The 13,186-nt window shown below is 50.0% G+C and overlaps 1 protein-coding gene across 3 annotated transcripts in view; it reads right to left on the bottom strand.

Moving 5' to 3' along the window:
• Positions 1–1,149: 1,149 nt before the first annotated feature.
• TRPC7 (transient receptor potential cation channel subfamily C member 7) overlaps positions 1,150–13,186 on the bottom strand; it is a 150,930-nt gene continuing 138,893 nt past the window's right edge. For 2 of the 3 annotated variants that reach the window (XM_086413652.1, XM_086413650.1), the window contains 4 exons: positions 11,628–11,849; positions 10,915–10,995; positions 3,934–4,009; positions 1,150–2,000 (listed from right to left, as the gene is read on the bottom strand). In XM_086413652.1, coding sequence (XP_086269778.1) covers positions 1,831–2,000; positions 3,934–4,009; positions 10,915–10,995; positions 11,628–11,849 — 549 coding nt within the window. In that variant the 3' untranslated portion in view covers positions 1,150–1,830. The remainder of the gene's footprint in view (positions 2,001–3,933; positions 4,010–10,914; positions 10,996–11,627; positions 11,850–13,186) is intronic. The other variant, XM_086413651.1, reaches the window with a different exon arrangement.

The raw sequence follows: 13,186 nt of genomic DNA on the forward strand, positions 1-13,186 counted from the left end.
TTCAGGGACCTCACATGGCCCCCAGGTGAAAAACTCCTGGAGCGGAGTTTATGTCTGTAGGGTCCCCTGCACACGCAGATAACCCTGGTCCCTGTCGGGTGCCTGTGTATCCTTCGTGCTGAGGGTTTTCTTGCCTGGAAGGCCTGGGTTGGAGTCACATTTCAGGACAGCTTCTCTAGTCTCCCATGTTGGCTGCCAAATGTAACCTTTCTCCCCCGCCACCCCACCCCTTAGAAACGGGGCAGATTGAGCAAAACTGGGCCTGTTATTCCTTATGGCAACAATTAGTTGGGCTGGGTGTCCACACCCACTTGAGGTAGGCTGTGCCTGTCTGGGTTGTCATGGCCTCTCCCTGATACCTCAATGCTGGAACTATTTCAGTTCTGTCTATCACCCCATTTGGTCTGCATTGTTCTTAGAGCAGGATGAAGTAAACAATTTATCTCTGAAGATATACTGCATATCACAGAACACAAGCCTGTCATACGTATACATATAGGAAACATTCATAGTCACACATGTATACACACACCCTGGATATCTGCAAGGCATCTGAATTTGAGACCTTGATCCTCTTCCTCTTCATAGGGTTGTTGTGAGGGTTCAGTGGACAGATGCCTGCAGAGTCCTCAGCACAGTGCTTGGTATGCAGCAAGTGCTCACTCGATACAACCAGCTGATGTTATAGTAAGTGATCCTTCCCGCCCAGTGGCATCTTCTCCAGCCAGCTCAGACTGGGCATTGCTCAGGACCAGGGCGCCCTCTGGTGGCTGCTGTCTCTACTCACACTTCAGACCCCTTTAGAAAGATCTGGGCTCCTTTCTCACAGCTCCCCTCCCCTGCCGCTCAAGGGGAAAGGGTGAGACGTAGGGTGGGGGAAATCGTTTCACTTTCCTCATCATTTCCTTTGTCTCCTTCCTGACCTTGGCGAGCTTGGGGGTCACTAGGTCTGGGGACAGGAAGAGATGCTTGGAGGTGGGGGTTCCTGGCTGCATGACTCCCCTGGGATTGCCCCCCTCTCACCTGCTCATTCTCCTCCCAGGGCAGCCCGGCTCTGTGGACGCCCAAGGCCACCTCCAGAGAGGACGCCAGACAACGGGAGGGCAGTGCATCCACAGAGTCTCCCCGGGCTATTATGAGGTAATTTTATTTCTTTCCATTTCAGGTAAAAATAGTAAATACAAGATAATTTTCATAAAGGTAAAAATACATCATTTGGATTTTGTTGTTGTTCTCTGAACAGTGCTACCTACAGTACAATTTTTGATTTAGGATTTTTAAACCTTTTTTTTTTTTAATATAAACAAATAGAACTGTTTTGCTAGTAGGCTATCTGTGTTCTCATCTGGCACTTAAGAATAGATCACAGGTCACCGCCCGGTTCTTCTGGGTGTGTGTGGGTGGCAGGGAGGGAGTGAGCAGGGGTGTGTGGGGTGAGGTGGTTTGTCTTCCTGCACGCAGACAGCATGGCGGTCTGTGTGCGGTGGGAGGGCACAAGTGTGCACCCGAGATGGCCTTTTCCTGCGCTGGCCACTGGGACATATGTCCCTATGACTGGACCGAAGGTGTCCCCACGTGTCAGGGGGCCACTTCCTCCCTTCCTCCTGTGGTCGAGTTTCTCACCCAACAGCCTAGATTCACAATCATTCTGGGTCCAGGCAGGACACTGGGCTGCAGATGCCAGCAAGGCTGGTCAGGACGGAGCCAGTGGGTCCCCTTAGAGTCCTAGAGGAGTGGGCCAGGACCCCTTCCCACCGGGGCTGGTGGCCAGGGCATCCCACCTGGCCTTGGAATGCTGGTAGAAGTCACAGGTGCCGGTGGTGCAGGCTGCTAAATGTCTTTGCCCTTGTTCACCCGCAGGTGGTCTTTGTTTAAGTTCTTCCCGAACTTCTCACTGAGCTGTTGGATGAGGTCGGCCAGCTCTCCGGTAGCTTGAGATTTCTCTTCCAGGAGCTCATAGCGCAGGCTGGAGATGTCTTGCTTGATTTCCTTCAGTTCACCTGCAAGGACAGAGGAGATTTCGGTGAGTATGAGCCTGCAGAAGGGACTCACCCTAGAGGCATTTGAGGCATGCCTTCTTCCAGCAGAATGTCAGGCTACTGATCCAGCCCCGGCAGGGTGGAGGTGAGGGGATTGGAGGTCTGTTTCGACCTAACTCTCACACTGCCCCTCCCACTAAAGGACACATTCGTCTGCTGAAGACCCTTCTCCTCCCATTCCCGGTCAAGCTCTCCCTGAAGGGGTTGAGGTAGACAGAGGAATCAAGACCAGGTTGAACTGCTTGCACCTGTGTTATCATCACAGAACGTTGGTCTTGGAGCCATTAAAGGCAGATTTCAAGACTCCGAGCGGCACCCTTGTTAATTTTAACATTTCTTCCTCATCATGCTTCGTGTTTTGTTTTGTCATCGTTATTTGCAGGGAAGAGGAACTCCTAGGCATCTGAGGCGATCAGCTCAGCTGATCAGTGGATGTGGCTATGGAGCCAGGCAGCCTCGCAGGAGCAGGGTCTGCCCAGACCACGCAAGCTGCGTGCCTCACTGGTGCACCATGGCAGGCCTGCCGCCTTCTCCTTCCATGGCAAGGGACCACCAGGTGGGGTTTTCCACTCATTTCCACAGTGAGCCACGTGGTTAAAAGTCCACACGGGCCTGGGCTGTGGGAACCTTCTTCTTAACCACAAAGTGGGGTCGAGAGGTTCTTGCCTGGTTTGGAAGATACTGGACTTGAACCTTGACTCAAGTGGGAGTCCACTGCCGGGGACACATTAACCATACCTGTTTTCCAAGTATCCCTGACACACAGAAGAGGCAGCAGTCTTAAAGCTATAGTCTGGCCAGTTTTGACAAAGGGGTGCATCTCTGTTTTCATGGGGGCTTCACTGAGCCCTAGTTCCATGCTGCCATTCCCATGGCATGAAACCTGGACAGCCCCACCTTCTATCATCAGTTACATTCTTGTCAGTCACATCACACTCTTCAAAGGGCTGGCTGCCATGGTACCCGGCTGTGTTGTATTTAAGACCCAACAGTAGGGTGGGCAGATGGGCTGCTACTCAACTCTTAGACAGGGTCAGCCCAGGGGTCGTTTGGCCATTGCTGACCTTGAGGCTGCACAGTGATGTTCCAGGATGAAGCGGAGGGTCTCTAAATGACTAGGCTCCTTCCAGAGGCTCCTGGTACCTTCACTCTTGGAAGATAGCAAATATTTGTCCCAGGTGTCTCATGAAGATTAATTACCTGGTGTATGGTAATTCGCTTTTCACTTAAGAGCTGCTTAAAATAGACTGGAGAATAACCCAAACAGTGAAAATAATGTAGTTGGCAAACTTCAGTTTGCGTCAGAATGAATGCCTGGTATGAGAATGCCTGGTACTGTATCGCAGGCAGACCCTCAGGCCATGCTGATTTATTAGATCTGGGGAGGAGGGGGGTTCTGGATCCGCTTTTATAGCAAGCACTTCTGAGGGGGTGGAAGGAATTCTTTGAGAAACTGCTGGTTGATAGCTTCTGAGAGCCAGGATGTGAGATAGGATGGAGCCAGCCAGAACAGGGGCTGTCCACGGCTGTCTGTCTGTGCGCTCTGGGCATGAGGAGCTCACGGCCGTCCTGAGCTCAAGGGATAGGAGGCAACTCGTGTCAGTCATGACTGGGGAGGCAGAACCATTCTGTGAGCAGGGCTCCATGTCCTGGTGCTGGTGCTGAGGTGGAGGGCTCTGTGGTCAGAGCTAAGGGCAGCCCCAGCTGACAACCAGCCAGGGGACAGAGACCCCAGTCCTGCAACTGTGTTCCCCTGCATTCTGCCACCACCTCCAGTGAGGCCCTCCAGGGTCTCCAGCCAGGGACTGAGCCCTGCCGCCGATAGCTTGACTTTGCAGGCCCAGCGAGCCCACATCTGGCTTCTGCCTTCCAGGAAGCAGATCCAGTCGCTTACCTTCATTGACTTCATCATTTTCTCTGTCCACCTGGGCCTTCAGGACATATCTTTTTATGAGCCGTTTCATGATTTTCTGAAACATGAACACAGGGAGGGATCAAACCAGCCCAGCCAAGCACAGAAGCAGCTTGCATCCTGTAGGCGTGACTTCTCCCTCTGGCAGAGTGCCTGGCAGAGTTGGGGGACCCTCCCTTGCCTGATGCCTCACTCTTGAGAAGTGACCTGCCTAATGGGGAGGTTCCAGTCTCTCTGGATTCAGTAGCACCTGAGCCGGGATGTAAGAATGGGATACTTGCAGTGGCAGGAGGTCCAGCCACAAAGAGAGACAGAAACACTTGAGATCCATGTGCACTGTTTGAGGGTCCTCAGCCTGACTTTTCCCTGCCCCTTGTGACCTTAGCCCACCACGCCGTCTTCTCTGGGCCTGATTTCAACAACCGATGCAAACTGGGGAAGTAAGAAAGTCCTCGCAGGCTGGCCCAGGTAGAACTGTCTCCCATGGAGCTGCTATGCAGGAGAAGAGGTCCACTGAGCCCAGTCAGGAACAGGCATGGAGGACCAGTCCACTGTACTTTGGAAAATTCCTACCAGAGGCAGAGAGAGATACAGCCGAGCCTTGGGAGGTTTTGCCAAGATCCCGCTTCCCTGAAACCTCACCACCCACCCAATACTGTCGGGAGTCACGCTGGAGGTCCTACTTATTATGCAGATACCAGATCCTTTCAGCAAAGGAGGCAGGAACAGACACTGAAGAGCCACCAAGAATAGAGCTAAGTGTAAGAAAGACCGCAGGAGGTGAACTTTAGATTCTGCCAGCTAGTCTGTCCTGGGTTACTGTGAAATTGCAGGATTTAAAAATACCCTTGTGGCCAACCCGTCTGAATCTGTAGGAGCCTAGCAGCACCGCAGAGGGGGATTCCCAGCTCCTCAGCATCCCTTCCGCTCACCTGCTCACCCTGAGGACCGAGGGGACAGAACTGGCATTTGCTAGGTTGAAGGGCCCTGAATTCTGTCCTCAGCTTTGCTGTGTGAGGTCAAGCAGGTGGTTACATCCTCTCTGACTACATGGGCTCAGGTAAAAGCTTCTTGCAAGTAAAAGAGAAGTGAGCTTCCAGGATGCAGAGAGCTGGAGGATTGAACACATTAGTATTATCACCGACTGGTGGTGCCACAGAGCCTCTAATGGTAGTGATCTTGCCAAGGGGGCATCTCCAGCTGTGACCCCATGGTTCACTCGATCCCAGGAAAGGCTGTTCATACTGAGCTCTGAGAGCTCATGGGGCCCCCCACTGGAGGTCTGCTGGGTGCTGTGGTTTGAGTCAGCCCCTAATTTCAGGCTGCACAGTTAAGCAGTGAATTGCCTTCACGCTGCTCCTTCTCTGAGAGGCCTGGGTCTTGTCCTGATGGTGGTTAAACTGCAATGCTAGATTGCTCACTGACCCTCTTGTAGTCAATGAGGCAGGTTACCTGAGTTTTAAGAATCTATGCCTTTAGTGGGAGTCAGTGATGCTCTTTTCACTTTGAATTGGAGCAACAGAGACAAAATAAACTTTGTCCTGAGCCAAGTTCTCATAGGGGGATAAAACCAACAAACCAGATACCCAAGTATCTAACACTCGAACTGAATAAGGAATTCAGAAATATTCTACTGTGGACTTTCAGGCTTACGCAAGACTGGGGGATCTATCCATAATTAAAGTTTGCTGTCATTTTAAAGAAAAAACCTCAAGAACTCGAGACCCTTCCATTTCTGAATCTATCAGTTACAGAGACTATATATTTACAGTGTAAGATTATAAGCCAGAGATGGAAGTGAAGAGCCCCCTTTTCTGGGATGTAGCTGAGTGGATGCGTTCGTAGCTATGACAGTCACCACCCTCCTGCTGGGATGTAGCTGAGTGGACGCGTTCGTAGCTATGACGGTCACCTCCTTCCCGTTTCCTGTGCACACTCTGTTTTAGTGCAATGTGAGTAGTCTGATCATTTAAAAATTTCATAGTATGTATTTATTATAAACACAAATGTATTGAGTCTTCCTGCAGTCCAGAAGCTGTGTTGGCCTCTTTGACAAAATGATCTCATGGAACCCTCCCAGAAACCAGAGGAGATGGGGGTTGTCATTTCTTTGTACAGAGGAGGTCACGAGGCTCAGAGGGGGAGGTGACTTCTCCAAGCTCATACAGCTGCGAAGTGGCAGATCTGGGATTTACCAAAATGGAAACCAAAGTTGGGGCTTTGTTCAAGCTTCAGGAAAAGTCTAAGTGCATAGCGGTTTCAGAGAGGAGATGCAGGAGACAGGCTCCCATTGGTCACAGGGGGTTTGGACCACTTCTAGGTTCCAGTTTATCCTTTAACAAGGATAAACAAGGATCCTTTAACAGAATCTTTTGAGCAAGAAGAGGCCTCAGCTAGTTTTTGGAGAATGGATCGCTGTCCCGCAGAAGAGAGTGACTGGTAAAGCATCGTCCTGAATGCCCGCAGCGCACGCATGAACCCTGGCAGACCTGGTCTGAACTGTGGTTTCTGCAGACCTGCAGCTCCAAGGGGAGAACAGCAAGGGTTTGCTTCTAAGCCTCTCGTTACAGACGGGGATGTTAGAGGTTTAACATGGAAGCAGGATCACGTGAGCATGGCAGACATGCCCAGACCCTTTAACCTTCCTCTGCTGCCCGATTCATTCCACGAGTGACAGGCACCTCCAGGGACAACAGTGTGACTGCCTTTCAGGTGCTTAGAGACGTCATGCCCTGATGAGGACCTAGCCTCCCCATACGCATGTTAGACAACCTGGGTTCTGCAGGAGTCTCATCTCCAGGAAGTCTCAAATGGTTAGAAAAATGCCCAAAGTTCTTTTTAACATGGCTGCTACAGAGGATCTCTGTCTGCAGAAAAGATGGACGTCAGAAGTCTGCCCTCCTTCACTATGTGGGGGAAAAGCATGGTCCTCTGTCATGAGTTTCTGCTCCCTCCTGCTTACCTTCCATGGAGTTTTCACTTCGCAGAGATAATAAACCTTCCCCACAGTAACATGTCCCTGTCGATGCAGCTTGACCTGCTCTGCCCTGATGCATTTAGCAAGGACTGGAGATGACTGTATTTAGCAACCTTACTCAGGCAAAATAACTAATACTGAGGTACCTAGTGGATAAGAATGGTTGTGACATCGAGGCCCATGTCCAGGAAGGGAGCCCCATAGTTCTCTGGCCCAGAGTCTGAGAGCCAGGTGACCTCTTGGCCGCTGCTGGTGTTCAGGGAGTGGGAGGGACCGCTCTGTGCAGCCAGGGAAGCTGAGGACAGAGCCAAGGAAGAGGACATGTGCGCAGGAGGTGTCAACCAGCAGCAGCCAGAGAGAAGTAATGCTGCGGCCCAGGAGCAGAGGAGTTGAGGAACATTGGGAAGAGAGTGGACAAAATGGATCGCAGGACAGGTCATGTGTTAAACTGGGGTTTAGGAGACCCCAGGAGACAAGAACTCAGCATTGGCAAGCTGTCTAACCTGTTGGCTTTGATCTCTGCAGAAAAGGTCATCTAGAAGGCAAGAAGGAGGATGCCCACTGGGTTTCAGGGGAAGGGATTACATCATAAAGAATTATTTCAGTGATGGACTGTGCCTGGATTTTTCAGTTTGGTTGGGACACGGTTTATTTGCTTTGCCCCGAAGGAGATGCATCCTCAGAGAGTGAGGATATGAAGTCTGTACATACCCCAACAAGGGGACGCATGTTGATCAGATCAAATGTAGCTATGATAGGAAACACAGTTTGGCCATTTTGCTGGCATCATGGTTTTGTTCCATTGTTTGGGCTTATGTCCACAGAACCCAGATTAGGAAAAAAAATTACAAAAGCAAAGAACCAATTTTGTGAAAAATAATTCAGACCCCTGGAAATCTGGAGGAACTGTCTTCCCTTATAATGGAGAACCCTGAAAAGCTGAAGTGATGGGAAGCTTAAACACCCAACATCTTGGACTGAAAGGAGATCAAACTGGTCAATCCTAAAGGAAATCAATCCTGACTATTCATTAGAAGGACTGATGCTGAAGCTGAAGCGCCAGTACTTTGGCCAACTGATGCGAAGAACTGACTTATTTGAAAAGATCCTGGTGTTGGGAAAGACTGAATGCAGAAGAAGGGGACAGCAGAGGACGAGATGGTTGGGTGGCATCACTGACTCAATGGACATGAGTTTGAGCAAGCTCTGGGAGATGGTGAAAGACAGGGAAGCCTGGCATGCTGCAGTCCGTGCGGTCGCAAAGAGTCAGACACGACGGAGGGACTGAACAACAAATGCTAAGTTTGAGCAACCAAGCAGATCTACTAGAGACACAAGGGAAACGAGCTTAACAGCTAACATGCATATCAACAACAGGGCTTTTATCTTATTGGGATTGCTCCAGAATGTCTCAGCACCTCGACAGTGAGAGGCTGACAGCATATGTGCTCCATGAAAAGGAGGCTCTGGGTGAAGCCTGCTCGGTGAGAAAGAGGGAGTGAATTGGGCTTCTCACAATTTCTTGGCACTTTTGAAAGATGCTTTGGGAGGAAAGCAGTGCAGCGTGGAAGGCCACCAGTGGGCTCAAGCAAAAGGCTGAGCCATTTTTAGATCCCTGCCCAAATGCTTCCTTCTGTGATGGTTGCTGCCCCGTGATAGCAAAAGCGCCTTCTGTTCCTCGCTTCCTTCCCCCAGGCCCAGATAGACCTCTTCCCCGGCACTGTCAGACACAGACAAGGCAGGTTCCAGGGAGGCCTGGGTGTGACTCTACAAAGAGGACTAAGGGGCTCTTGCCCGGGCTGTGTGGCATAGTGCAGACAGATCTCACTTCAACCCACCGGGTGACTGAGTTCCCTTGTGTGTTCAGTGGGGTTACAGGTCCTTCCTCTCTCACAGGCACGTGTGAAATTATACATACCCTCGTGTCTAGTCTGCTCCCAGCTGTCCGTTTGTGCTGGCTCAGGGTTTACTCCTATTTGAGCAGATGTTGGCTCAGGAAGATGCCCAGACCTGACCTTAAAGGGCTGAGCAAAATGCAAATGTACAAATGCAAGATGGTCTCTGCTCCGTCTGCTGTCCTCTCAGCCCACTCCCTCTGATGCCTATGGGCTCAGTTTTTCTGTCTCTCAGCTTCTCTGTCTTCTTTTGGGTGACAACGATCTGAGTAAGTTGCCCTAGGCTTTTCTTGGTGGAAAGATACAGGGTGGGCCTGCTTTCCCAGACTGCCTGAAGCTGCAAACCGGCTAATCCGCATAATCACAGCAGGAAGCTCTGGGGGAGTCAAGGTTGCAGGGACTCGGCCAGTAATGATGGAAGACAGAATAGGGATTGCCCAAGACCACTGTGGAGCACGGTCTCCTTCACAAAGGATTCATCTGGCTGTAGGTCGCTGACCACAGCGGCTGTCTTCTCTGATTGCAGCTGCTAATTGTGCTCAAAACCCAGGAGACATCTGGCCCTAATCCATTATGGTTTTTTATCTTTTCCGTGGCACAGATAATCTCTACTTCTCTCTAATAAGCAAAGAAATATAAATCCTTCCCCTGACTGAAGGATTTGTTCTATAAAATAAACTCAAAGCTGATCACACTGGGCAGGGCCAATTTAGCACACAATTAAATCAATGCAAGATTTGCCCTTTGCCAATTTTTTAGCCCATGTCATCCGATAAAACTATAAGTACTACAAGGGATGAGCCATTTCTTAATTGTACACTTAACTCCTCCTAACTGCAGAGTTAGCTTCTGAAATACGGATGGAGATTCAATTAGAGACCTGGGTCTGGAAGATGCTGAGTCTGTAATGGCTCCCTCGGGGATGCTGGCACCAGGGACATATCACCTTGGCCCCAAGGAACACTCAGGACAGCGTCAGATTTACATCTGATAGGAAATGGTCAGCGTGGATAAAACCGCTGGTCATTGGGGGCGGGAAAGCAGGAGGATGGCCTGCACTTTTATAATCAATAACCTGTAGTGACCATTTGACTGATTCAAACTGATACAGAGATTGCATTAATTTCTAAAGCAAAGCAAGATCTGCAAGCATAAAAGACCTAATTTTTATAATGACCGTGTGCAGGCTGGCAGTCTAAGGTCAAGTGCCTACTGAAGACATCGATACCCACCTGGGAGCCCTACTGGGTGCCTGCCTCTCCCCACCCCATTCCTGTTGGTTTGCATCATTTCCCTTTGGCAATGCATCCAGAACGTATCCTGAGTCAGTCAGCTTTTGTCCATCACCCTCCTCGCGTTTCAAGTCACCAGTCCTGTGTGCCTGGACTGTATCTTCCTCCCTGGTCTCCCTGCTTCCACTCTTGTCCGCACTGGTCTCGTCTCATTATAGCAGATAGGTAGTCTTCTTAAAGCATAAATAAAATAGAATCATCTTCTCCCTTCCCCAAGTTAACCTCCTTCCACTGCCTTTCTAGATACCTCAGAGTAAAATCCACACCCTGACCTTGCTTCAGTTCGGATTTGAATTCTGACCTCGTCACCTTCCCCTCCCCCACTGCTCATTGAGCTCCAGCAGCTCTGGACCTCCCAGGCATCTGCCCTCTGGCCTTGGCTTAACGCTTTTCCTCTGCCTGAAAGGCCCCATGTGGTTGCCTCCTCATTTACGAGGTCTTAGCTAGCTGTCCTCTCCTTAAAGACACAACTTCTGATAACCGTATGGAAGCAGGGGCTCCCTGGTTTTCTCCACTTTTGCACCTGAGTTTTTTCATGTTGGCACTTTGATCAATTTGAAGTTACATATTTAATTGCATGTTTGCTGATCCATAGTGTCTCTCCCTCTATGTCTGGAAGTGCCACTAAGATAGGAACCTTGTCTGTATCCCCAGGAAGCAGCGCGGTGCCTGGCATATAAATAAATGTTGACTGCAGGAAGGAATGAAGCTGTGTCTAGGGGGACTGACACAGCCCTGTGACCATATTGGTGTCTTAACGGAGTCCACTTCTGCCTATACCTGGGAAAGCGGTGGTTACCTGGTATCTGGTGGGCTTGCTGTAAGTGTTATTTGCTGTCAGGTTTTCAGAATTCCTCATGCCAGCCTGGTATCGAGTCTTCTGGGAAAACAGAAAATACAAAATACATAGTATGTGATACATATTACGTGAAACTTAATACATACCTACACGGTAAGACTTGAATAGCACCTGCATAGGGGACTACCTCTAAAATGAGGGCCCTCAGGAGGTCCCTCTACCCACTGTGGCTTGGCTTCCTGGGACATATTTCCTGGGGACTCTGGCTCTGCAGGTTGTCAGTGGATTACAGAATTATGGTTTGGTCAGCTTTGTTTGGAGAGCACTCAGAGTGATTGCCCAGAGATTTTTAATATGCTAACAATTGAGGATCTCCAGGAGGGGGAGATAATGGACGGGGAGCCTCCCTTCCCAGGCTTCCCAGAGTACAATCCAGCTACTTTCTGGGGAGAGCTATCTGCTTTCGAGTCCACTAAGGAGTCCCTCCGTGGGGTCCCAACTCAGTCCAACAGAAGGGGGGCACTAAGGCCGGTTAGCGGCCCCTGCTGGTACTGCAGCTGTGCTGAAGTGCCAGCTGATTCTGAAAAGCACGGGGTCCCTCCTCAGAGCTCCTGATTTGCCTGGTTTCAGGGGCATCCTGTGAATCAAAGACACACAGCTCCCCTCTCCCCCATCTGCTGCCCCTCCAGCCCCTTAAGTCCCACGCTACCTACCCTGAATTTAGAATTCAGCATGCCCATTTCAAGGTCATTTTCACAGCTTTTGGCCTTAGATTTGCAGAGTTTTATGAGGCACATCTTGATTCTCATTATGAGATAATAAAATGATTTAGGACTTGGCACTAGATTAAAAGGAGCAGGTAGAGTTCTTCCTTCATCAAAATAAGACAGCCAGAGCTTCGCTCGGGCAAACTTCCACTCCACGTCTGCATCCTCCTGCAGGGCCAGGAAAACAATAGCACAGCATCAGAGGCCACGCCCTCCAGCAGACTCATCCCATCAGCCACAGAGGGGGACCCTGCGGGGGCATTTAAATGTTCTAGGAGCCATATTATAAAAAGTAAAATGAAACAAGTGAAATTAATTTCAGTGATGTATTTTACTTAATGCAGTAGACCCAAAATGTTATCATTTCAGCATGTAATCATTATAGAAATGATTCATAAGATAGTTTGCATTTTCTTTGCATACCAAGTCTTCAAAATTGGCGTGTGGTCTATACTCACAGCACATCTCAGTTTGGACTGGCCACATTTTGAGTGCTTAGTACATGTGGTTTCGTGGCTACCATATCAGACACCACCGTGTATTTCCTACTAGAAAGTGGATTTGAGTGCTGCCAACAATGTTAAGAGGTCTAGCATAAGTCTAGAGAGCCAAAGAATTGATGCTTTTGAACTACGGTGCAGGAGAAGACTCTTGAGAGTCCTTTGGACAGCAAGGAGATCAAACCAGTCAATCCTAATGGAAATCAACCCTGAATACTCATTGGAAGAACTGATGCTGAAGCTGAACCTCCAGTACTTTGGCCACTTGATGCAAACAGCTAACTCACTGGAAAAGACCTTGATGCTGGGAAAGATTGAAGGTGAAAGGAGAAGGGGGCAACAGAGGATGAGATGGTTGGATGGCATCACCACTTCAATGGACTTGAACTTGGGCAGACTCCAGAAGATAGCGAGGGACAGGGAGGCCTGGCGTGCTGCAGTCCATGGGGTTGCGAAGAGTCAGATATGACTTAGCGACTGAACAACAGCAACAGCTAGCGTATGCAAGTCAAGGGAGCAAACCTGAATGTAGCTGGCAAGAGTCTGCTCTTCCCTGGTGGTGGCGGTAGATTTAAAGCCCAGATCTGTTACTTTGGACTTGGTGTCAATGCCAGAATGCTGATTGGGCCCCCTGAGAGGTAGCAGGGGTGTGTTCTCTATAGGTGGCCAGGCTCCATGGGCCCCTGTCCTAAGAGGGCCATCTGAGGCCAGGGGTTTGGAATCAACTGGACTGTTACCAGCTGTGTGATGTAGGTAGTGGCCTCGGGCTTCTTCCTCTGCTCATGATGATCACACTGCTGGCTTCCCATGGCCCTGGGGTTGGCATTGATTACGTGTTCCATGAGCAGTGGGTTTCTCTCCCCAAGGCACTGGCTACACTTCAAGGGGCTGTGAGCCCATCCGGGTCCCAGGAGAGCATAAGGTCACCACCAGCGAGCTTGACCAATTTGTCTGCTTTTGCAGAGACCCCATCAGCACCTAGCTTGGTCTATGGGGACATGCTCT

Source organism: Bos grunniens, chromosome 7, assembly GCF_055505025.1.
Source record: "Bos grunniens cultivar Pamir isolate PY7600 chromosome 7, Bosgru_T2T1.0, whole genome shotgun sequence".
In the NCBI taxonomy this organism is placed as follows: domain Eukaryota; kingdom Metazoa; phylum Chordata; class Mammalia; order Artiodactyla; family Bovidae; genus Bos; species Bos grunniens.